General features: G+C 38.8%; 2 protein-coding genes across 8 annotated transcripts in view; both read left to right on the top strand.

The window, feature by feature from the left end:
- RCOR3 (REST corepressor 3) overlaps nucleotides 1-12691 on the top strand; it is a 57178-nt gene extending 44487 nt beyond the window's left edge. For 4 of the 5 annotated variants that reach the window (XM_064594135.1, XM_064594133.1, XM_064594134.1 and 1 more), the window contains 3 exons: nucleotides 1275-1332; nucleotides 9347-9588; nucleotides 10057-12691. In XM_064594135.1, the coding sequence (XP_064450205.1) occupies nucleotides 1275-1332; nucleotides 9347-9588; nucleotides 10057-10401 (645 nt within the window). In that variant the 3' untranslated portion in view covers nucleotides 10402-12691. The remainder of the gene's footprint in view (nucleotides 1-1274; nucleotides 1333-9346; nucleotides 9589-10056) is intronic. The other variant, XM_064594136.1, reaches the window with a different exon arrangement.
- Nucleotides 12692-23486: 10795 nt separating this feature from the next.
- The window catches only part of TRAF5 (TNF receptor associated factor 5), a 46593-nt gene continuing 43697 nt past the window's right edge, over nucleotides 23487-26382 (top strand). For 2 of the 3 annotated variants that reach the window (XM_045877165.3, XM_045877167.3), the window contains exon 1: nucleotides 23487-23624. The gene's annotated coding sequence lies outside the window, so the exon portion shown is untranslated. The remainder of the gene's footprint in view (nucleotides 23625-26382) is intronic. The other variant, XM_045877166.3, reaches the window with a different exon arrangement.

The raw sequence follows: 26382 nt of genomic DNA on the forward strand, positions 1-26382 counted from the left end.
AGGCTCCTCACTGAGCAAGGAGCCCGATGTGGGACTCGATCCTAGGACCCTGGGATCATGACCTGAGCCGAAGGCAGATGCTTAACGACTGAGCCACCCAGGCGTCCTTTCTTTACCTTTTTAATGTTCTTTTGCTTCATTGCCAGTATGCTCACCTTGAGGCTTATCCACACTCTGCCTGGCCTTGCCTTGCTCTCTTCTTAATCTCATCATCTGGTGTTCAGTGCTTTCTGCTCTAGGTTTTTTCCTCCTTTACTCAGTCTTTTTTTTTAAACTTTTTCCTTTCTTCTCTAATAATTTTTTTCTAATTTTGAATTTTTGTTTTATTCTTTCTTCTGAATGCTTAACTTTCTATACCTCTTCACTTGTGGTGAGAAAGTAGATTTTCCCCAGAACCTCTGTGTACTGTAGAAATTTTTATTGCTAAGACCATGAGTGAGATAAAACCTAAACACTTGTTCTCAGAGGAAGCCTTTCTTTCTGTTTTGCCCAGCTTATCCTGTATTACACCAGGCCAATTTATCTGGGCAGTTTCTTCTGTAAACCTCTGTAGGCTGGTGTACTTATTTCTCTGCCCGTCCTTCTACTGCCAATGGTCCTTGCACTATCAGTGGGTATACACGAATGAAATTTGATTTAGTGTTTAATATGGTAGTTTTGCCATAATGAAAGTCCTAAATTTAGGATTTTTTTTGAACAAAAATATTGGGAGAAACGTGGGGAGGCCTTAGGGGGAAAAAATCTATTCTTATAGTGGGTCACTTTCTGCTTCAGAAATTTAAAGAAATATTTTAGGAATTAGGCCTGATCTCCAGTTCTGTATTAATTTATAACACTGGTTTTGGTGGAGTAAGGTTAGGTTTAATCGAAATGTGAAGAGAAAGAATTTTAGAGCGAGTCACAGATCCTCTCTAAGGAAGATAAAGTCTCTTAAATGTTTAAAACTAGGCTAAAATTAACACTTGCCATGTGTCACAGGAACATTGTAGTTGGAAAATGGATGACTAATAGATTTTCTCAGTTTTAATGCCTCTGACTAGAGTATAAATGTGAATGTTGTTCATTCTCCCAGATTGGTACATTTCCCTTTCATTATCTTTTTGTGTGGGTAAAAGGTAACTCAATATATTTTTTAATCCTTATAAAAGCAGAATCTTCATAAATCAGAGTTTTAGTAATCTCGTGTCTATGATTTGGTGAAAAACGAAAATAAGCACTTTGGAAAAATGTCTGTCTTCATATCCTCATTAGGAAACTTCTCTTTAATTTTGTAGTCAAATCAGAAAATTAATGCCCGTTGGACCACAGAGGAGCAGCTTCTAGCAGTGCAAGGTATATTAAAGATAAGCAGTTATTGTTGTTAATTATTTAATTTGTCATGAAAGGTGACTACCATAGTCCTTCCCTTCCTTTAGAAATGGATCAAGAGAGGGCTCTTGTGTTTACCACAAAGTCCTGAAAACCAGGAATTGTTTTGTTCTTGTGGATGTGACTTTACTGAGCCTATATGCATTTTGGGTCCCGTACAGCACGTAACACGTTCTCAGCCTTAACAGTGATGGTGATGAGAAGCTTGAACAAGTCATATGGTCTCTCTGTGCCTTTGCTTTAGTTTTCCTGCAGTTGGGTTCATTCTTACTATATTAGTCATTGATAACTCATCATTAAAAGCATAAACTATTGTATGTTTCTGGTTTTTCCAATTCCTCTGTATAATAGTGTTTCTCTATTTGACAAATGTTAGTTACTGAAAATATTAATGATTATTTAACTTTCAGTGTATTATAACTTAAGAGATGTGCCACTGAATGCTTAGAAACCTGACTTTAAAAATACATATGTATTTATATATTATATGTAAATAATAAAAGAGAAAGTTAAGAGATACATTGAAAAATATACATATAGCATTTTAAATGCATTATTTATAAGAATGCTTTGTTGAATTATATGGCAGAGCACTTACTTTTTGTATTATGAATGCCTGTGGGCAGATTGGTAGTGTTATAAACTTGGATTTTCTCTTGTTTGAATTACTTAAGAAAGGGCAAACTGTATATTTTTTTATTCAGTGGTGTAGTTTTCTTTTTTTTCTTTTCTGTTCAAGATAAACTATCTGCAGGACTGATTGTGTAATTATAAGTTTGGTCTACAATTTGGTTTTTCCTGGCTGAGCTCTCTTTGTGTTGAGTACTAATAGCTTTTTTATCTAAGTTAGTTACTATAAGAGAGTTGGACCCCTGCAAAACATATAAGTATACTTTGGAAAATATTTCTAATTATTCAAACACAGAGAACATATTTAACTCAAAAAGGATGTGCAGGTATCATTTGGATGTGAGAATAATGTAATTAAAGATTGATTAATAGATGACTCTGCAGTTTGGACTAGAGTGAGTAAGAATTACGCTGCCAGTGTGATTAGAAAATGTCACAGGACGGGCCATCAGGATGATGTCAGCCTTCTCTTTGGCCTATATAGCACAAAACAGTCATTTCATAAACAGAATAAATACTTGATCCTATGGAGGCAGGGTGCTGGATGTGCATTGAGCACATATGTAATTGTGGAACCAAGTTTCTGAATGAGTCAGAACAAAGTTTAATGAGTTTATAATGTTCAGTAATAGCTATTTTTAAATTAGAAACTGTTTAAAATTTAGATTAAAAAATGAGTAGGGGCGCCTGGCTGGCCTAGTTGGTAGAGCATGCTACTAGATCTTAGGGTCATGAGTTCAAGCTCCATATTACTAAAACCAAAACAAAAACAAAAAAACAACTAGTATTTTCAGGGGCTGTTTCATATTGATTTAGATCTGTGACTTACAGCTCTAACATAGTTATTTGGGGAAGCATTGCTTTTATTGATGTAAAGCTTGTGTTTCTGTCCATCCTAGTGTGTGTGGTGTGTGTGTAGCCTGTGTTTCTGTCCATCCTAGTGTGTGTGTGTGTGTGTGTGTAGCTTGTAGAATTTAACCCTGATTTCCAGTATTTCAGTTGTTTCAAGATTAGTATATTAATCCTGTACTCTAATATGAAAATTATCCCAGTGAAAGGATTTTTCTGGAGAGACTCACTTAGGAAAATCTGGGCTAATGTTTCTAGAGCATTCAGGTTTTGATATTGTTCTGCAGCACTACCTGGGAATCTTACGCCTGGGTTGAATATTACGCTGAGCTGCATTCAAAGGAGGGGACAATGGCAAGATTTACATGTATAGTTTGAGCTATATGTATGGACGTTATCTCAGTTTATAAATACTAAAACAATATTTATGGATATAATCAAACATTTCCTCTCTGCTGAGATATATTCAGTATTCTTACACACATTTAAAAAGTAATTCTTAATTATACTAATGCAGCAGTTTGTACAAAAATATGCATGTTCTTAGGGCTTTGAAACCGCTTTCTTGATATGTTCATGTCTTTAACTCTGTATGTGGAATTTTTGTTTCACTTCGAGTTTTTTAGGGTTTTTTGTTTTTTTCTTCTGGGAGGGGGGTTCATTACTTAAAATAAAACAATGTATAGCTATTTGTGTCCAAAATAGTTATTTTAGGGAAAACTAAAAAGTGCCATTTTTGCTAATGAGCCCACATGTTTATATGATGCTCAGAAGTGTGTCTTATAAACAGTATAATCTTATAGTAATATCATATGTACCTGAATCTCAGTGTGGTTAAGGTACATAACTGCAGTTTTTATTTGAACATGTAGTTTGCTATCCAGAAAGACCTGTCTTAGCAGGCAGTTGTTTTGTTTTTCTTCTCTTTAATCTTTATTTGTGATAAACCTTTATATGATATTATTATGACTGTTTCAGTTTTACAAAACAGTATATCATATAAGTTTTGATATTAACATTTTAGTTTATAAGCACTTTCTTTTTAAGACATTTTGTATATATATTCTGATTTAACACTCATTTGTTAAATGCCTTTTTAAATCTTGCTCATAGTTGACTATTAGAGTGACCTGAAGAGAGAACTATAAACTCTAGTGTCATTAGTGAGACTTATACTGTTAAATAAACTTTTTTATTATAACTCCTTTAAAACCACATATGTATATTAGGATCATTTCCTAGGGCTTAAATATATATTTCCCATTTTTTTTCCCCATCTACTTAATACTACTACCACTTAAATAATAACTATTTAAATAAATAATGAACTATTTTTCCTTCTTTCTCCCTTATTTGGAAGGGGGGAAATCATGTTCAGACCAAACAAGAATGTTTATACTTGTGTAATCTATCACTTTATTATGTTAATTTTAGTTCTAAATTGTAGTTCTAGCTATGTTATAACTTCATTAACATTCTTCAAGAGTCCCCAGGTAGGATGTTATAAATGTGGCTAATTTAAACCTCTCTCTAAAAAGTACTTGTTAAGAATGGTATTTCTATACTTTCAGTAATCTGTGCCAGCCTTAAGTATCTGAGTTTTCTATTGTAACAGATTAGTTAACAGGAGATTAATTATAGTCTTCACAATTTGTGTGAATGGAAATATCCCTGTTTATAGTTTGTGTCCTACATGTATAAATATTTTTTCTAATTTGTAGTGCTTTTAGAAATTATCCTAAAATCAAACTTGATATTCATATGTGACAAACATTTCTTACTTAGCAAGAATTAGATCCTGGGTGTATTGTTTTTCATGTAAAATGGAACAATGATTAGCTGTTTTAAAAAAATAATAATACACTTAAATGATAGTACAAAACATTGACTCTTCAAAGTGTAGAGGGGCAGAAGCCTGGTATACAGTATTTATTTTAGGCCTTCTCTTAAATGCATTTATTTCAAAATCATTAGTGCTAAAAAATAATACACTCCCCAACTAAAATATTAGTGCTATTTTACGGTAAACAACAAGAAACTTTTCCAGTTTTATCAAGATATCAGCTTTAATTTTTAGTTTAAATTGTCTTTTTTTTTTCATGTTGTCTGCCTTCTCTTATAAAACAGGAAATGACAGAACTACGTTCAAGTCAGTTATGCTTTCACAGTTAAATGTTACCTTCTCTTCCTGTAGTTTATACATTTCATTCGTTTTTAGGTTGCAAGCCTAGAAAAATTCATTTTTAGGTTGCAAGCCTTAAAATTTTATCTCATACATTAAGGAAAAAGCTAGAATGGTTCCTAAGGGAGGGAGAAAGAGATTCGGCACTTGATTAAAACATAGGGATTGTAACCCAGTACATGAATGATCAAAAGTAAATGGAGATCAGGAGATTCATATTTTTCCATTTAAAAGACACTCATTTCCTTTAGAGAGTTTCTGCTATTAAAACAGTTATCAGAAGAATGGACACCCAAAAGCATAATTGTCAGCCCTCTGATGCACTCACTTCAGATAATTCATGATTCAAAATTTCCAGCATCTTCGTGATGGAACTTAACTTATAACAAAGATGATGGGAACACAAGACTCAGAAGAGAAAGGCTAGATATTAAAAAGAGAATATATGATTTTGACTTCTAGCCCTCACCTAGATGCACCATTCACTGTCCCATTGCTGTTGATATCTTTTTTTTTTTTTTTTTACTTTAATATGAATTCTTGAAGAGATTCACAGGAGGCAGAAAGAAATGCATGTTCCCAAATGGTTTGAGTTTAAAGTTAATCTCTTACTGATAGGAAAGAACCACATCCCTAGAGTTTCTAGATGTCACTATGTTCTTAATTCAAAAATAGATTTCCTGGTTATACTAAGTACATGCTCACTTTAAGAAATATTGTTATAAGAAGCAGGAAACAATATCCCCCCAAATTTTACTGCCTAGAAGCAGCTTGCCACTGTAATGTTTTGACTTTTTTGGGGGGGGGTGGGGTAGCCCAAAATCAGATTTTAAAAATAACTTTTTAAATACACCAAAAGCAGACTCATGATATCCCTTCTGTCTCGGGAGGAGGAAAAAAAAAAAGTCTATAGTTTCATGTCTAGAGTTGGAAAACACCACACTACAAATGCTCCTGAATAGCCCAATTTTAAAAAATACAAATGTATTTTGTTGTTGTTGTTGTTGTTGGGCAGAATGAAGAATACTGTTTGGAAAATGTGGGCTTTTATAAAATGTGATGGTAGTTATTTTTTTATGTTAATTCCCAAAACAAAACTTCAAAAGTGTATGTTAAAGATTATAAGGTATCATCTACCAGCATAGGAAGGCAAGTTGTTTGTAACTTTCAAAATTTGAAAACACTTTTTTCCTCTTCCTGGGAAATTTACAATTTACCTCTTCCAGGATTTTCTAAAGTTTCATTCTACTAACCTTTAAAAACTGACCTTTTGCCCCAAGGTGAGAAGTTTAATTTAAAACCATGGTTCAGATGGACCTAACCCTTTTACATCTTCAGGAAGATACAGAGATTTAATCACTGTGTTTGATTCCCTTGCTGATAAAGCAATCAGATGACCTTATTTATTATAAATTGTGAAAAAAGAATGGACCACCCTTCTTCCACGTACAAATTGGAAGTAAAGTAGCTCTGATGTCCTGGGTTGTTAAAGTTAGTTGCTCTGCATTGCTACCCCTGCTAAATTTTCCTCCAGAAGCCTAGCTGGGGATTCTTCTGAAGGAGCTGTTCCAGTAAGTCTGCAGTTGGTGTTTCACTAGATTTTACCTAGTTATCAGCCACAGTAAAGACATAAGAATTCCACCTTCTAACCAAAATATGCTGTTGAACCAGCATCATGGGAAGTGTGAAGGTGATAAAGAAGTTAGCTATATGTGACTCTTGTGGTTTGAGGAAGAAAAATCTCTATTTCCTGAGCACTTCCTGTGTACTGAGCATTATATTTCATAGGACAGTACTTCCCAACTTTTCTCACATTGTGGCATACAGAAAAAATTACGAAATTTGTCACAACACACTGGGGCAAACGGATGAGACTGCTGTTGTCCAGAAAGGACTGCCAAGGAGCACTAGCAGTTCCAGACCCTGCCCAGCCATCCTGCAGGCTGAGCGCATTAACATCCCTGAAGGCCCACTTGTTCTCAGGACACGAGTGGGATCCTCAGCCAGATTACAAAAGTCTGCAGTATGGTCTGAGCCTTAAGATTTTACAAAGTAGTTTATATGGCATACATGAGTTAATGATAAACATACCTGGGTGACTCAGAACCTAGGCAACTTGGAAAAAGTCCTTGACATCCAGAGTGTCTGGGAAAACTAAGGCTCCTATAAGAAGTAGTTTTGGTTTGGGGGTCTGTAATTCTGGAACTGCAACAATGTTGGTGACAAGGTTAAGTCCCTGGAGGAAGAGAAAATAAAATGGAAGATCAAAAAAGAGGGGACAGTTATAAAATGGAATCAGACATGGGGACAACTTACTGGTAGGTTTTGGAATATATTTTGCTAAATAGGTGTTCTGAGGATTGTAATATCTTCATACTTGGAGTCAGATAGTCTTAATGTGACTTCTTGCTACGATACAGAAGAGCTAATCTTAAATTTATTTAAAGTTTTCATTTCCAAACTCATGTATTCAGTAGATTTGGTCATTTCTGGAATGTAAATTAAATATCCCTTGTAAAAATTACTGTATTGCTAGAACTCTGTGTCTGATATCTAATTAGGAGTTATTTTTCAGTGCATCAATCTCAAATGAGTCGTTATTTTCCAAAGTATAAGTAGTAGAGAAGTACTTGAGTGTGTAGCAATAATTCCTAATATTAAATAAACTTGGATTTTTATTGCCAAATAAACCCTCAGTGGAACCTAGTCACCCTTACAATTTTTACTCAGTTACAGAGTTTGAACTGGAAATCAGCTCATGGATTTAAAGAGAACTTATGTTGCTAAATACTGTAAATAATGTTAAGTGTCATAATTTATTGTCATGCATATGTTTTTCCCTTTGAGAACAGAGCAAATTAGCACAGTTTACAGACCCCAAACTTTGTATTAAAAATCATTATAGCTTAATAATGTCAAACTTCCTGCCCAAAATGCTCTTTAAGATAAAGGCACTCACCCTAGAGTCAAGCCTGGCTAGTTGAATATAAGCAAGAGATACTCATTCCCAAGTTCTCCATATAAAATAAAGGCAGAAATTAAAAACAAGAATTTTGTCGTATCATGGTGGTGCTTTAAGGTAATTGGGTAGATCATACCAATAGGTATCTGTAAGAATGAATCTAGCATTTCTCCTGAGGTGTTAACATATCCTTATATTATGCTCTCATCTATGATTATATACACGTTGAATTTATTTAAATTCCCATGATTCTGATGGCTTAGGTTACATTATAGATTTTAATATCATAAGTATCATTTTTTTCTCCTTTCTTGTCTTTGTAATTAATGAGTGTTTTCTGGTATTTTAAACAGTAGTTACGAAATTATAAAATCAAAATTTTTGACACCTTTTATTTTGAGTTAAATGATGAGTCAGTGAACGTCCTTTTAGAATTCCCTTAAGAGCAGTTTATTATCCCTCTGATTATATAAAGTCATTCCAAATTCTGTAGTATAAATGACTATCTCAAGTTCATAAATCAAATACTATCTTTCATTATAATAAAATTTCCATTACAAAAAGTTAGGTTCTCAAATAACTGAATGTTCTTAAATTTAAGGTAGTGATGATAAGCACAAGTACTCTACACATAGTCACTACTGTAACCTCATTCTTTAGGCTATAAAGTATAGTTGGAATCCTCCACATACACAGTCTTTGGAACTATTAGATGAGTTGAAATCCAACTAACTCTGAAATATAGCTTCCCTTTTTTTGCCCATCACATATTGTGATGATTCACTTTTTATGTTTCAATTCTTATTTCTATTCATTGGTACCCTGGTGAGATTAGGCAAGTAATCCCCTTGAAGCTGGTATTAAGACCAAAATTATGATGCTTTTCTTAATGGGGGAACTCTAAGACTACTCACTCAGTCCATTGAGGGGATAAAAGAGATGGCTCATTCCCATCCAGTTTTGTTTACAAACGGTGTTGCTCAAATTTAGGTGACTGGCTACTAGGGAAATAAATGAATGTGGAATTGAGGATGGAACAAAGAATTCAATGCTTTACAATAAATGGACTATATTTGAGAGTTCAAGAGAGGATTGGAGAAAATAACTGAGTATGTAAAAAATGGTAAGTTTCTGATTGTTCAGTTGAAGGCAAGTGGCTGGCTCACTGAAATGACATAATTAATAGTTTTCATCTGTGACCCTGATATCTTAGTCTCTATCTCAGAATTGAGAAATGAGCAGAGTTTATGAGAAAGGATTTTCATTGCTGGTATCTTTTGTGTGTGCATGATGTATAGTACACACAGCTCTCCTTATTGATCCTTCACAGGTGTATTATTTACTTTGCCTTCCAGGTGTCCGCAAATATGGTAAAGATTTTCAAGCTATTGCAGATGTAATTGGCAACAAGACTGTTGGCCAAGTGAAGAACTTCTTTGTAAACTACAGGCGTCGGTTTAACTTAGAGGAGGTATTGCAGGAGTGGGAAGCAGAACAAGGAACCCAGGCTTCTAATGGTGATGCTTCTACTTTAGGGGAGGAGACAAAAAGTGCTTCTAATGTGCCATCAGGGAAGAGCACTGATGAAGAAGAGGAGGTGTGTTTGTGTATGGAATTTGAGCTAATATGAGTTGAGGAATCATCATTTTGTGTGGTGTTCTATAAGGTTAATTTGTCAGAGGACTAGCTAAATGAGCATGAAAGGTTGACAATACACTTACTCAGTGGTGCCTCTCTCGTGACTCTCAAGTCCTAATGACATGCTAAGTTCTGTCCTAGAAGAATGGAGAGTGTATTGTTCTTTCATAGTCTTATTTTTATTTCCAGTGTTAAGCTGTTTACTAATAAAGATGCCTGTTTGGTAGCTTCGTTGCTTTTTCGGTTTTTGGTTTTTTGTTTTGTTTTGTTTAAAATAAAAGAAGCTTGTGCTTCCAAAAAACACTGGTGTTACGTTTTTGTTTTGTTTTGATTTGTTTTGTTTTTCCTGTGACATCCCAAACTATATTGTATTCAGTTCATTAGGAACTCTCATCTCATACATGTATTTTTGTTTCCTCACCTCTAGGCACAGACCCCACAGGCTCCTCGGACTCTGGGTCCATCACCTCCTGCCCCATCATCCACTCCAACACCAACAGCCCCCATTGCCACTCTGAACCAGCCTCCACCACTTCTTCGTCCAACACTGCCTGCTGCCCCTGCTCTTCACCGGCAGCCTCCTCCACTCCAGCAGCAGGCTCGGTTCATCCAGCCCCGGCCAACTTTAAATCAGCCTCCACCACCTCTCATTCGCCCTGCTAATTCTATGCCGCCCCGTCTAAACCCAAGACCAGTGTTGTCCACGGTTGGTGGTCAACAGCCACCATCACTTATCGGAATTCAGACAGATTCACAGTCCTCACTGCACTAAAATTAAATTGGACAGAGCTACAGTAACTCTTCACCCCATCATTATACCAGTGCTCCTCAGACTGATGCAAAAGAGGAGAGAACAGTCCCTCCTAGATGCTGAGGCTGCGAACTAGTTCTGTGGCAGTGGGCTAGCATAAGTGGATGTCTAGGAGATTTTTTGGTTCGTGCAACCGAACTAAATGTTACACGACAAAAAGCCTACAGTTAGCCTCCTTTCTAGAGTATACGTTCAGCGACATCTCATAAAAGGAAAAAAAAAAGATTAAGTATTCTATATACCAATGTTTTTTTTTGTTTTGTTTTTACTGTATTTATTTTATTGAGATTCTTTATATTTCTGCCTCTTCGTAGTCAAGGCTCTTAGTACAGAAATACTGACTTAGGAATTTTGAAAACTCCTTAAGTTTCTTAAGGATGTTTGACTTTTTTTCTTTCTTCCTTAATTTAATTTTTAACAACATTTTCCTATGTTAGGAGTGCAAGAATAAATAGCCTGCATTTCAGATTTTGACATATGTTCATTTAATGCATATTTAAGAATTATAGTGCATATCCCTTTTTTCAAAAAATCTTGCTTTTTTTTCTAAAGGAATTTTAATATATTCCTTTAAAAGAAAGCAATTGAATCAATTGCAAAGCAATTATATGAAACCACAAAGAATGTACTGAACCTACTAACCCTTTAACATACACTTTAGGGTCCTAATGCAAAGTCCTTGCTTAAAGGTCATTGACCTGTCATCTACCAGTAATAAGAGGATCGGAATAATAATTTTACATACAAATGAGAATTTGTTGAAGTACAGTGTCTTTAAGTTCCTTGAAAATAGAGTTAATTTTGATTTTTTTAAAAAATGTTTCTAAATGCTATCTGCTTTTAACTAGTAGTTGCCTATATTTGGGGACTTTAGAAGAGAATTATATTTTGTCAGTTATGTGGAGATAGTGGTTATGGAAGCATTTATTTACAATACCCTTTATGTGTTTAGGTTCTGACTTAAAATTGCCCTCACACTTATTAATATGGTCTGCATTTAATATAAAGGATGTTTTCTTGATAAATCTCTATTGTACTATTTGGATACATTTGTGTATTCCTTGCAGCTGACCAGTGCTTGTGGGTTTGGTTTAGGGTTAAATCAACATTATTTCATAAAATAAATTTAAGAATTTGTTCTGTGTTACCTAAAGATGTATCAGTATATTGTCACAATTGTGCTGTTAACTTAAAATGCTGAGACCCCCTTTTTATAAAGAAGCAAAAACATTTCAAGTCTTAATTGAACACATAAATCATTAAGCACCTACAAAGAATATTTTACAAGTAATAGTATTTCAACAATGTGTTACTAATATTTTTGATACGGTGATTTCATATTGGAATCATGACTTGTGCAAAGGGACAGATCACTTAGATAACTATACTAGTGGAACTTAAGGCTAAATGTTTGCACATTTATATTCTCATCATATCTGGAACTACTTCACGAAATAGTCAACATCTAAGGCCCTTGATTTATGTTTTGAGAAATCCTGTATTCCCAATATTGGAAAAATAGTCCCTACCACTGGCTCTAGAGCCTTAAGGAGCTATTAGATTTAAATTCATTGATTAGTTTTAATTTGGAAGTTTAGACCACTTCTCTTCATAAGGACCTTAAGTTCTGGCACAAACTTTTTCCAGGGCGTGTCTTGTCTTTCTCATTGGATCATCTTAAATAGTTCCTGCCCCTGGATTGTAACTAGATAAAAATCTGATTTAAAATTCTTAATATCCAAGAATTTATACTTATTTTTACTTTAAAAGCCACAGGGGGTGGGGGCAGGCAGTTATATATCTTAAAAGAAAATATCTAAAGCATTTTTTTAAAGTACTTAGATTGTCTTGCATATGTGCATACTATACGGCTTTTATTGTCTTGTCTCTTGTCAGTAGACCTTCAGTATACAGTGTGTGGGACATGTCAGTCAAGTTGGTCAGCGCCAGCATCTGTCCAGCTGTTAAGTATATTACGATTCGTTTAAAAATCTGTTCTATCCCAGCCGTGGGCCAAGATGCTGTATCTGAGGGATGTGCTGTGATTTGATTTACGTACACTAGAGCACACAGAAAAATCTGAGCTTCATTAGTAATATGACACATGTATATAGTGAGATGTCTTATTGTGTGCTTTGCATATTTTGTAAATATTTTGCACGTCATTAATTTTCTTTTTTGTTTAAGCAGTGTTTGGCCTGGAAGAGTGATATGCTTGCTGCTTAATCAAAGGATTAAAGAGTTAAAGATGTCTATGTCTTCTATTTTTATATAATTTCATGTTGTATGAAGAATTTAGGACCTCTTCACTGTGAAATTCTAAATATTGATTTTTATAAAAAAGCAAAATCTAGAAATATTTTAATGACTATTTCATAATGTCAAGGTTATCATTTTTGAAAAATCTACACCCAACTATTTTTTTCATTACATAACTAAAAATAAATCACACTGTTGATACGCCTGGTAATATTAATGAAAAAATATTTTTTCTATATTCTTTAATTCCAATGTAATATGGATGGAAGTAAAAGGTAAGTTTTGATCAGAACTTTTCCTTAATCAATAATCCCACAATTGAGTAAAATGCAATGTAGAATAAAGATGAAAGAATGTAAAATTCTGTCTTAATATAGGCCAACATTCTTTTTAGGACTAGATATAGGGAATAAACAAAGTGACAGTCATAATTTTAAACAATATTTAGAATATTGCCAAGTTTTTTGTTAAAGTACTGAGTTTAGTTAGTAAATATGTTGTACTATTTTAATGTTCTTCCTGCTATCAAAAGTAGACTACTCAGACACATTAATTGTGGCTGGTCACTTAACACTAGGGTATCAAGTCTCAAAACAACTAATAATCTGACTTAGAACTCAAGGCAGGATCTGTCTTTCTCTTCGTGCTTCCCCAAAATAAATGATGAATACATTCTAACTATAGGAAAACACAAGAAAAAGAAATTAACATGTTTGTGTTTTTTAACCTAGGCATTCATTATAGATATTCATAAGAAGATAACGGAGTAAGTGAAAACAATCCAATAATCAAGTTTGAGAAACCATGTGATATAAAATGTCTATAAGAAATGACCTCATGTTCTAACAGCATTAATGGGGGTACATAACCTGCCTTTTCTTAGGACAAAGTAGATCACAAACAACCCCTCCCAGCTTAAATCTGTATCATAATTTTACCTTAATGAAGGAATGTTCTGCAGCAATAAATTTTAGTAGCAATGGAGTTTGGGAGTAAAATATTAAAAGGAGTGTTCTGGATGTGTGAGTTTATATCTAAAAGGCCGTGTGGCTAGATTATGGTTTATTAATAAGGGAATGGGTATTTACAATGTGGTAACTTAAACTTTAGAATCCTAAAACTGGAATTTGGGTGAGCAGAGTCTCTTAAGGAAAAGAGGCTGGGAATGTGAACTAGAGAGATCTAGGAGCAGTCTTCTCAATGTAAATGGCATAAAGGTTAACCTCCCATAATGCTTTATATAATGTCTTTTTCCTCTGGATTATTTTAAGAAAGGTTACATTTTTATTCTGTATTGTTTAATTGTATTTAAACATACAGGGTACAGTTACCATAACTAAGGAGATCTTGAATAATATCACAACAAAAGTTATCTCTTGAGTCATCTAGCATACTTCCCAGAACAGCTTTCATGATTGATAGGGTTTGGCTTCAAGAGGCCTTTATTCCTAAGACCGTTTTGTTCGTATGTTGTTGCTTTTCCAAAACAGAGTTTGAGAACAGTCATTGAGGGGCTTGTCACTTCGCTTATATATGCAAAGGAGTCCTTGTACTATGGTGACTCTTTTCCAACCCCATTCAACAAGTTAACTTCACATCATGAGCCTCAGTTTATTTTTCTTCCCTTCCAAAATCTTACTGACATGACAACAACAAAAATCGAAATAGCCCCTAACGGTGCAGGAAAGCCAAGGCAGGTGCCACCAGCAGGAAACAGGTTTATGACAAAACCTAACAATTGAGGAACCTCTCAATTCCACGAAAGCAAAAGCACAGGGAAACATTCTCAGAAGTGCCCCATAATAACCTCAGGTTAGAGGCAGAGATAGGAGCAGCACCCCAAAGATTGCTGCTGCCTGGTATTCATGCCCTTGTGTGTGGGCTGGGTGTAGTGATTTGTTTCTGACCAGTAGGATATGGCAAGGGTGATGACGTCACTTCTGTGGTTAGGTTAAAAGATTGTGATTTCGGTCCTGTTAGTAGACTGTATCACATTCTCTGGTTGCATTGCAGCTGATGAGAGACCGTGAAGCAGAGAACTCAGCCAAGCTGTGCCCTGATTTCTTACTACAGAAACTGAATTAATAAGTGTTGTTTTGAGCTGCTAGATTTGGGGGTGGTACTCATTATGCAGCAGTAGAAAACCAATACAATAGATGTATACTATTTTTTTTTTTAAGATTTTATTTATTTATTTGACAGAGAAAGACACAGCGAGAGAGGGATCACAAACGGGGAGTGGGAGAGTGAGAAGCAGACTCCCTGCCGAGCAGGGAGCCCGATGCGGGACTCAATCCAGGGACTCCAGGATCATGACCTGAGCCGAAGGCAGTCACTTAACCAACTGAGCCACCCAGGCGCCCAGATGTGTACTATCTTAACAAAAGAAAATTGGAGTGACTAGATAAATGTCAAAGATTTCAAAGCAAAAAACATTATCAAAGACACAGATGGTCATTTAATAATGATAAAGGTGCCAAATCATCAAGAGGATCCCCATGAGAGCTGCAAGTAGGCAAATCCACCATTAAAGTCTGTGATTTCAATACCCATGTCTCAAAAATTAATAGAACATGAAAAGCAAAAATGAGTAAGAATATAGAAGACTTGAACAACACTATCAATCACCTTTACCTCTAACTGAAATTCATAGATCATTCCACCCAACAACAGAATACACATGAAATGTTTCCAAGATAGACCATATTCTGTGCCATAAACAAGTTTTAATAAGTGGAAAAGGATTCAAATCTTCTGGAGCTATGATGTCCTCTGAATACAATGGAATTAGAAATCGGCAACATAAATCAGCAAAATCCCCAAATATTTGGAAATTATTTCTAATAATTATTTCTAATAATTTCTAATAATAAAAATTTCTAAATAAGCTATGGGTCGGAAAATAAATTACAACAAATTAGAAAATATCTTGAACTGAAAATAAGAACACAATATATAAAAATCTATTGGATGCTGTGAAGTTGTGCCTAGAAGGAAATTTCTAGCTTTAAATATATTAGATTTAAATCATCTAAGCTTTCTTCTTTAAAAGCTAGGGGCAAAAAAAGTAAACTCAAGCAGAAGAGAAGAAATAAAGATCATAGTTGAAAAATAAATAGCAGGAAAACAATAGAGAAAAATCTCTGAAACCAGTAGTAGCTTCTCAAAAAGATCAACAAAATTGAAAATTTATTAGAAAATTTTTTAGATCAAGAATAAAAAGTGCATAAGTTACCAAAATCTAGACTGGAAGAGGGGTCATCATTGTGTAACCTACAGAAATGGAAAGAATTTGTAAAGGAATATTACTGAGTACTTTATGCCAACAAATTGGGAGTTGTTTATGAAATGGACAAATTCTTACCAAAACTGTCTCAAATAGAAATAGAAAATCTGAATCAAGAAACTGAATTTGTAACTTAAAATCTTCACACACAGAGAAGTCTTGTCCCAGATAGCTTTACTGGTGAATTCTATCAAATCCTTAAATAAATAATACCAAACCTACACAAACTCGGAAAATACAGGAAGAAAGAACACTTTCCTACTCATTCCATAAGAGCATTACTACTCTGATTCAAAGCCAAATGAAGATAAGAAAACTTCAGAGTAATATCTCCAGTGAACAGAGAAGCAAAAATCCTTAGGAAGATACCAGCAGCATCCCAAAAAGAATCGTACAACATAACCCAGTGGTGTTTATCCCAGGAATGCAAGTTTGGTTTAACAGTCAGAAATCAGTTAAGGTTGATTTCTTTCTGTCAATAGTTGACAGAATAGGGCGCCTGGGTGGCTCAGTTGGTTAAGCATCTACCTTCGGCTTGGGTCGTGGTCCCGGAGTCCTGGGATAGAGTCCCGCATCAGGCTCCCTGCTCAGCAGGGAGTCTGCTTCTCCCTCTGACCCTCCCCTGTCTTGTGCTCTCTCTCTCACTCTCTCTCTCAAATTAAAAAAAAAAAAATAGTTGACAGAATAGTTGATTTATTTCTGTCAATAGTGCAGGGTTTCTCAGCGTCGGCACTATTGACATTTTGGGCTAGATAATTCTTTGTTATGCATTGTACGATTCATAGCAGAATCCTCAGCCTCTATCCACCAGGTGCCAGTAGCATCCTCTCCCCCAACCCCAGTTTGACAATCATAAATGTCTCCAGCCATTACCAAATGTTCCCCAGGGAGCAAAATCACCCTCTGCTGAGAATCATTGCTGTATATCACATTAATAAAAGGAAAAGAGAGTCATATCAGTAGACATGACTGAAAAGACATTTGACAAAATCTACACCCATTCAGGATAAAAAAAACCTCTCAGAAAACTAGAAATATAAGAGAACTTCCTCAACCTGACAAAGGGCATCCATACGAAGCCCATAAGTAATGTCATACTGAACTGAATGCTTTTTCCAAGGATTGGAACCAAGGGAATGGTGTCTGTTCTCACAACTTCAACATTTTACTGGACATTCTAGCAAAGCAAAAAGGTGAGAAAAATAAAGGCTTACAGATAGGAAAGGAAGAACAAAAATTGTCTTTATTTGTGGATGACATGATCTTGCATGTAAAAAATACTAATGAACCTCCAAAAACCTGCTGGAATAATAAGTGAGTTTAAGAAGGTCACATGATACAAGATCAATCTAAAATCAATTGAATATATAGTAGCAATGAATTATCTGAAAATGGAATTAAGAAAACAATTTTATTCATAATACTATCAAAAAGAATAAAATAGTAATAAATTTAACAAAAATGTGAAAGACCAGTTCACTGAAATCTATAAAATATTGCTGAGGCAGATTAAAGAAGGCCTTTTAAATAAATGGAGGGATATACCATGTTTATGGATTGGGAGACTTAATATGTTAAGATGGTAATTCTCTTCAAATTCATTTATAGACAACCCAATCTCTATCAAAATCTTAACAGCTTGTTTTGTACAAACTGACAGGCTATTTCCAAAATTTACATAGTAATGCTAAGGACCTAGACCAGGGGTTAGCAAACTTTTCTATGAATGGACAGACCGTGAATATTTTAGGCTTTACAGTCCACACCTATTGCAACTATTCATCTCTACCCATGTAGTTCAAAACAGCTATAGAAAATATATAAATTAACAGACATGGCTGCACGTCAATAAAACTTTATTTATGAAAACAAATGCCAACCTGAAACTTAGACTAACCAAAACAATTTTGAAAAAGAACAAAACCAAGGGCACCTGGCTGGCTCAGTGGGTTAAGCGTCTGCCTTCTGCTCAGGTCATGATCCCGGGGTCCTAGGATCAAGACCCGCATCAGGCTCTCTGCTCAGGGGGGAGTCTGCTGGAGATCTCTCTCCCTCTCTCTCTCCCTCTGCCCTTCCCCCCCACTCATGCTCTCTCTCTCTCTCTCTCTCTCTCTCAAATAAATAAAATCTTAAAAAAAAAAACAACTGGGGATTTGCACTAACTGATTGTTATAAAGGGTGTAAAGATGGACATATAGATCAGTGGAACAGAATAGAGTCCAGATGTACACTCACACATAAATGGTTAATTGACTTTCAACGAATGTGCTAGGGTAGTTCAGTGGCAGAAAGGGTAGGATATCTGTATGCCAAAAAGAACCCCCCCCCCGAACAAAAAAACCCTTCATTCTTATTTCACACTGTGCACAAAAATGAACTAGAAATGGATCATAGGCCTAGGTGTCAGAACTGAAACTATAAATTCCTAGAATAAAATACATCATCAAAAGAATGATAAATAACAGAAAAAAAATTGATAATTTGGATTTCTTCAAAATATAAAAACATCTTTTCAAAAGATGCAACTAAGAAAATAAGGCAAGTTATTGACAAGGGAAAAACATTTACAGATGTATTATCTGATAAAAGATTTGTATCCAGAACATACAATGAACTCTTAAGAATCCAGTAATAAGAACTCTTACAAGTCAATAATAAGAGGACAAAAACAACAGGAAACAATTAGAATGGGTAGGAAATTTGGATAGAGAAGTCATGCAAATGACAAATGACAAGGGACTACAGGAAAGATGTCACATCATTAGTCATAAGGGAAACACAAAGTAAAGCCACAACAAGGCACCTGTAACACCCACTAGAATGGCTACTATTAAAAAGACTGGCAATACCAACCATTGCCAGGGTTGTGGAGAAACTGGAAACCTCTCATATGGCTTGTAGAAATGTAATATTATGCAGTGATACAGCCATTTTGGAAAACTGGCAATTTCCAACAGATTAAACGTTCACGTACAACACGACTCAGGTATTTTACTCCTAGGTACCTACCTAAAGAGAAATGAAAGTGTATGTCCATACAAAACTTGTATTTTAATGTTCATGGCAGCATTATTCATAATAACCCAATACTGGAAATAATCCAGATGTCTATCAGCTGGTGAATAGATAAACAAAATGGGGAGTATCCATACAATGGCATACTAATCAGCAATAAAAAGGGAGAAACTATTGATATATGCAACAAATTGAATGAACCTCAAAAACATTATGCCAATTGACACAAAATACTGTGTAGTTATTTATATAAATTTTTCAGAAAATGCAAAACTATAGAAACAGAAAGCAGATCTGCTCTTGCCCGAGTCCAGGACTGCGAGTAGGGATGGACTATAAAATGACACATGGGGTGATGGTTTTGTTCTAAAATTTTATTGTGGTTATGGTTGCATAACTGAATTTACTAAAATTCATTGATTGGGTGAATTTTGTGGTATTGAAAGTATAACAGTAAATATGTTTAAAAGAGGGAAAAAATATGTAACCAAAGTGTGGGCAATGGACGCAGCAGCCCCAGGATTGTGAACCATAATGAGAGGCCCTCGTTGTGCCTGCTGAGAATTGTACGTGGTTTCTCAGGATAGAGGGGCAAGATCATAGACTACGGTGTTGGAGTCAAAGACATTTGAACTTTGTCCGCTTTTCCCAGGATAAGCCCTTTCCTGGCTTAGGCCTTTCCTTCTTAATGCTTCTGTCCTGTTTTCTGTGAAACAGAGGATGTGGCTAATCAAGGTTGTAAGAGCATTGTTTAAAATCTCTCCATATAGGGGCGCCTGGGTGGCTCAGTCAGTTAAGCATCCGACTCTTGGTTTCAGCTCAGGTTGTGATCTCAGGGTCGTGATCTCAGGATCCTGAGATTGGGCTCCTTGCTCAGTGCAGGGTCTGCTTGAGTTTCTCTCCCTCTGCCCCTCCCCTTGCTCTCTCTCTCTCTCTCTTCCTAAAATAAATAAATAAATCTTTAACAAAATAAATAAAATCTCTCCATATAGAGTAGGCTCTATTCTCAAGAAAAGAAAGAAAGAAGAAAGAAAGAAAGAAAGAAAGAAAGAAAGAAAGAAAGAAAGAAAGAAAGAAAGAAAGAAAGGAAGGAAGGAAGAAAGAAAGAAAGACTGAATAAATGGTTTCCTTGTTACTGACCAATTACAAAGTCTCACAAAACCAGATTGTGCCAATCAAGCCCATGATCTTACTTCATTGTTCCTAAAGCTAAGTAATAACCTTAAAAATATTTTTAATGCCTTACAGTGACTATGCAGAGTTAACATGTTAAAATGTTTTTCCAAGCACTGATGGGAATTGCATGTGTGAACCTTATTAAAGGAACTGTCAAAATGGACAAAATCTGCATTTAGCCAAGCATACAGTGAAGACAGCAGGCCTAATTTTAAAACAATAAAAATCTAATTTCTCCAACAAAAAGGCTGATGATCACACAAACCATGAACAGAGAAGGAGAGGGCAGAACGTGTATATTGAGTGAGGGATCCTCTGGAACAAATACAGACTATATGGAGATGTATATCCCACCAAAACCTGCATACAGATTGATAGCAGCCTTATTCATAATTGCCAATTAATTCCAATTCATAATTGGAAACAACCAACCTGTCCTTGATCATGTAAATGGATAAATAAACCGTGGTACTCCCAGACAATGGATATACCTTTGGAAAAAGAGTCTTTGGAAAAATGAGTCTTTTTTTTTTTTTTTTTAATTACACCTGTCCTGGGAAAAGCTCCCTGCCTCCAGCACTCCTTTGTCTCTCTTCTTGTGGTGGTCAGCCCACTGACAGGCAGAGCTGGGTTAAAGGTTCTTTGATGAAAGCAAAGGGACCACATGTCACTGGGTCAAAAATTTAAATACAGAAAACCCACAGATATTCATTCATTTATTGCCTCAATGCAGGACATACTTAGTGAGCAAGTGAGCATTCTATGTGCTCAGCACCCAGAGGTTTTGCTGTTATATCATACTTTCCATGTGTTGTTCCATTACAGGCAAAGACTTTCCACTGTGACTTACAGTGGAAGTTAGTGCAATCTAAGGCCCAAGAAGAATATTTTTGCTTTTTGTTTGAGCTCACTGACTTCTAGGTGATGGAAGATATGACCTTTTACTGTGCTCTAACTGCCTATATTGATCAGTCTTGTCACAGAAGGGCAGCACGAGGAAGGTAATACATCCATCTACTTTTCCAGTAGGTGGCGCCCTTCCCGCTGCATCAGCACAATCTTTCCATTGACCGCCAGGGCTGCAATCTCTTACCCTATTAATTTATCCAGCAAATGAAACAGCTGAAAGCCATGTCTTTTTAAAGTTTGAGGATAAGCTTAGGGTGTTTATAAGAGACAGATAAAAAATTGAGCCCTTTTGTGTAAAAATTTAGTGTATACTCGAGTTTGCCTTTATTTTTATAGATGAACTTAGTTTGAAGACTGGGTTCTGTTCATAACATTGCAAATATTTTCAGAACACTAAAATTGCTAAAATTTGTCTCCTTCTTGTTTTGTTTGAATTTACACCAACCATTTCTTTGAGGGGCACGGTGGTGTGATGGCTAATAGTGCCAGAAGCAGACTTCCCAGGTTGAAATCCCATCTTTCCCAAACTAAGAATTTTGCAATTTGGGGCAAATTGTTCAAGAGACAAGTTTTCTCATCTATAAAATAGGGCTGATGATTCAATGGGTTAATATGAATAAAACACTGAGCACAGTACCTGGCATATGATAAGACAATAAATGTTAGCTATCATCAGCAAGTACTTAATATTGGTTTTATATGTACATTTACATCCTGTCCTTCCCATCCATCTTCAAGATTCTCAAGGAAAGGAATCGTATCTCTTCCATCAGACTGGTTTATTCCTAGGGTCTATCTTCTCTATTCTCCCAGACACCTTGCCCAGGATTCTGCAATCAACATGAGGAGCTGGGAACATGTCCTTTAGTTCCAACTAGTACCTGTCGAAAATTCCTCTACCTCCCGACTTAGATTCCTAGCCCTGAAGTCATGCAGCCCCCACTTCCCACAATTAAAGATTCACTATCTATCCCAGAATCTGATTTCATTATATTTAAAACTCTGATATGATTCTAGGGACAAATTGTTTGCTTTATTCAGTTGATGGGGAGGAGAAGGGGGGAGAGACCATTGAATCACAGTCAGTGACAGTGTCAGGAGCCCGGAGTATGTATGTCTGTTTCCCGCCTGGCTCCTATGCATATCTGGGTTGTGCATTTCACTAATTCTCCCCTTTTACTGATGAGTAATTAAAACTCAAGGCAGTCCCAGATTTGCCTAACTGAAAGTGAGGAAGCTAGAATTGGAGTTCTGGTCTATTTCATTCCAAAGCCATGCTCTTCATGCTCCATCAACCTTCACAGAGGAGATTTATATATATAAATCTATTTTTTAAGAGATTTTATTTATTTATTTGTCAGAGAAAGAGAGAGAACACAAGCAGGGGGAGCGGCAGGCAGAGGGAGAAGCAGGCTCCCCACTGAGCAGGGAGCCCGATGTGGGGTTCGATCGCAGGACCCTGGGATCATGACCTGAGCCGAAGGCAGATGCTTAACCTACCGAGCCACCCAGGTGCCCCCACAGAGGAGATTGATATAGACTACAAATATCATTCAGAGCAGATGCTCATGGAGAGAGGTATTGTAAGAAAGAGTCCTGTGTTTAGGAGTCGGGAGAGGCGGGTTCAAGCTGTAGCTAGAGCGCAGTTTCTGGCACTTCACTTCAGGTCACTTCTCTGGACCTCAAAGAGCTCGTAGATAAAATGAGGAGGACCAGGCCTACTTCACAAGGTTATTTAGAAAATCCAAAGAGGGGCACCTGGGTGGCTCAGTTGGTTAAGTGACTGCCTTCGGCTCAGGTCATGATCCTGGAGTCCCGGGATTGAGTCCCGCATCGAGTCCCGCATCGAGTCCCGCATCGGGCTCCCTGCTCGGCAGGGAGTCTGCTTCTCCCTCTGACCTTCCTCCCTCTCATGCTCTCTGTCTCTCATTTTCTCTCTCTCAAATAAATAAATAAATAAATAATCTTTAAAAAAAAGAAAATCCAAAGAGATGTTTGGGAAGCCCTTGCTTCAAGGGCAACCTCGACACCTCCAAGCGATTGCTAGACCAGCAGCAAGGAGGAGGGCTGGCAAATTTGCGCTACGGCTAAGGAAGATCAAGAAGGACTGATTGGGGGTCAAAGCATGAAAAAGGGTAGGCTGAGCTTGGTTGTGCCAAGTTGAAGGGTAAGATGTATACAGTTCAAAGGCACTTGAGGAAAATCTGAGAAGCTTTTTATTTGTAAGTCCTTGTGATTCTAGTGAGGGTGGGTTAGACTTCTAATGGCTCGGTAACTGCCCTCTCAGCGTCCTGCCGATCACCTTCCCGCGCCTCCGCCCTTCCCCCGGGCCTGCGCCCCTCGCCCAGACCGCTCGCGGGCCCCGCCCCAGGCCCCGCCCCTCCCGGGTCCCGGGCCCGCCCTACTTCTTCCCCCAGCCCGGCTCTGCTCGCAGGGCTCGGGGGCTGAGAGCTTCGCCCCCGCCTCGCCGCCGGCCCCTGCCTGGAGTAGCCGCGCGCCTGCGGACCCGCGCCGGCGGACAACACGCGCGGAGCCACACGTGAGTCCCGCAAGTCGCCGCCCCGGCGGTGGCAGCAGCGACCAGCCCCGCAGCTGTAGGGCTGGAGTGAGGGGACCGAGGAGCGCTTTTCGGCCCGTCCCGTTTGCTTTGAAACCGAAAGCGCCGCAGCGGCACGAGCCCCTCAGCCTCCTCCCCGCGCCCGGCGCCGGATTGCTGGGGCCCCGGGCCTGGCCACCTGCCCCTCCCGCCCCGCTCGCGTTCAGCGAGTCCCGCTACCAGCGCTCCGACCAGTGCGGCCGAGGCCCGGGCAGCCCGCCCGGCAGGTGGCCGCTGCTGCGGGCGAGGGGGTGCGGTGGGGGGGTGGGGTGCAGGAGACAGCTGGGCTCCGCGGCTCGGAGCGGGTTTTCTTAGCAGGGGAAGGGTGCGATGTGGACGCAACTGGGGGTCCGGAGCTGGGGAGCTGGTCCAGAGCGCGGCTGTAGATTGGAGGGACCAGGTTCAGGTTGGGGGAAGCAGGAGGGGGTGGGAGAGTTCAGGAGAGCGAGGGACACACACACACTGCAAACCCTAGGCTCTCCCTCCGAACCCTTAGGCACCGCCGCCACTTCTGCAGGACTTCTCCGACCAGAGAGAGCCCTCCGGAATGAAACTGGAATATTGGGATGAATGGAAACCTCCACAAACTGTTCGACTGAGCGTGCTCATTTAGAAACACTACACAACACGAGACAAACACAACACTGCGTGCACACACACCCTAAGCTGAGCCCAGAGGGGTCTTGGAGGAAACCAAGGTTCAGGGAGGTGGAGTGAGTTGCGCAGGGACACGCAGAGAATTGGTGGGATCTGGGTTTTCTAGGCCAGATTGCCTTCCCCTTGGTCCTGCCCGGCAGGGGTTTGGCGGTTCGGAGACTTTTCAGTGAATCCTGGGGCCACGCTCTTGTGGTTCACTCCGCTGCGCCGCTCCGCCGCTGCCGGCTTTCTCGGCTCGTTCTGCTCCCTCCAGCAGAGTTTCCATATTTGGCTATTTCAGATTTACTTTCTCCTAACTCAAGTTATCTCGCTGTGGCTGGAGGGGCTGCTCTGGGCGAGCGGTGAAGGGTGGAAGGAGGCGTGGCTCCCTGCCCAGGCTGTCACTGCAGCCCCACCCTTCTCAGCCCTGGGCTCCCACCCGTGTGCTGTGAGGACAGGCATCTAGTAACCAATTTAATTCTGTAAATATTTATTGGGCACAAGGGCTGTGTGGCTGGGGCCAGTGGAATACGGTTTCTTCCCCCAGGGGCATTTGCATTTTAAAAGGGCTCTGGAAGACAAAATGCAAAGACACTGAAGTACTTACGGGAATAGAACTGGTTCAGTCCGTGTGAGGGAGTTTTAGGCCGGGAAAGGCCGGGGAGGACCCCCCAAATCCAGAGTGCTGCCGGCCGCTCTGCCCTTCTCACATGGGCCATGAAAGGCTGTTAGCACTGCTGACCGTTGTGAAAACCGCATCATCTGAATACTCCTCCCCCCAGTTCTACTCCAGTTTGCACAGGACAGACATTGCCGCAGGACAGATGGGTGTGAGGTGGAAGCAGAAAATATCCAGCCCCTGTAGACTCTTTCTTGGTTTTGTTATTGTTTTGTTTTGAACTCTGTGGAATGGGTAGGCAGGCACTCAGATCCTGGAATCTCCCTCCCCCTGTCCTAGACAGAAGCAGAAGAAAGTCTCCTATCCGAGCTAGCCTCTGGATATCCTGCTGGAGGGGCGGTAATGGAGGAGGTGATTTTCTTAGGTCCTCTGGGTTGAGGTCTGAGGCAATGGGAGTAGGATGGGCAGTGTGTCCATCTGTCAGCAAGCCATCACCTGAGTACTCATTGGCCCTGGGTGGCAGGGCAGTGGGAAGAATAGAGAAAGGAGAGGAGGCCCCATCCATGACAGTACCAAGTGCAGTAAGTGGGATATTTCAGTGGGGTATGATGTGCAGAGTGAGGGAGCTGGGTGCCTCTGAGTCAGTCCTGTTAGGCTACCCATGGGAAGGGCTCGCCAGCATTTTAGACAAACAGACCTTCTGTGATTATCTCAGCTTCACTGCAGAGGACCCTGAAGAAAAATAAGTCCATGTTTATAAAACTCTTTACTTTTTGAAGCGTTTTCTCATTGCTGTTCTCATTTTGTCCTCCATGAGATCCTAGGAAGTCAGGCCAAAGCAGGATTATTGTCCACATCTCCCAGATGGTGAGGGCGAAGCGCTGCCTGTAGTAACCCTTTAGGCTCCGGTGCTGGGCCAGGTGTCTGCTTCTAGGCCCCCACCCTGGAAGCTAAATCTGCCCACTTCCTCCTCAGCCTGGACTCTGATGACGCATGTCTGGTCTATTCCCACCGACATGGAGCAGGTTCTGGAGACTCTGCCCTGGCCACCGCGCGAACCAACACACCCACTGTTAGCTCTGCCCAGCTGAGTGAGCTGGGGGCAAGACCTGTGTCTATTCTTGTTGGTATCCTGGAGTCTGGCATAGAGTAGGCCTAAACAGATGTCTGTGTCGAATTCATTTGAGATGCGTCTCCCTTGGGCTCGGAGACTGCTAGGGGCTGATGGCTGGGGGACAGGTGCCAGGCGGGGCTCTAGAGAGGCTGAGCTGCCGGCAGGACTTGCTTAGATCCCAGAAATCAGAAGTGCGCTGGGCAATTTGAAAATAGCCTTTCTTACCTGGTTAACCTCTCCCTCCCTCCCTGGGAGAGGCAGGTGCTGTTTCTTCCACTTAGCTGGCTGCAAGCTAGGGCTCAGAAGTGACTGGAAAGATCTCACAGAATGTA

The sequence above is a fragment of the Mirounga angustirostris genome, unplaced genomic scaffold (assembly GCF_029215605.1).
Source record: "Mirounga angustirostris isolate CCGP_5_RB_7025 unplaced genomic scaffold, mMirAng1.0.hap1 SCAF_6, whole genome shotgun sequence".
Taxonomy (NCBI): Eukaryota; Metazoa; Chordata; class Mammalia; order Carnivora; family Phocidae; genus Mirounga; species Mirounga angustirostris.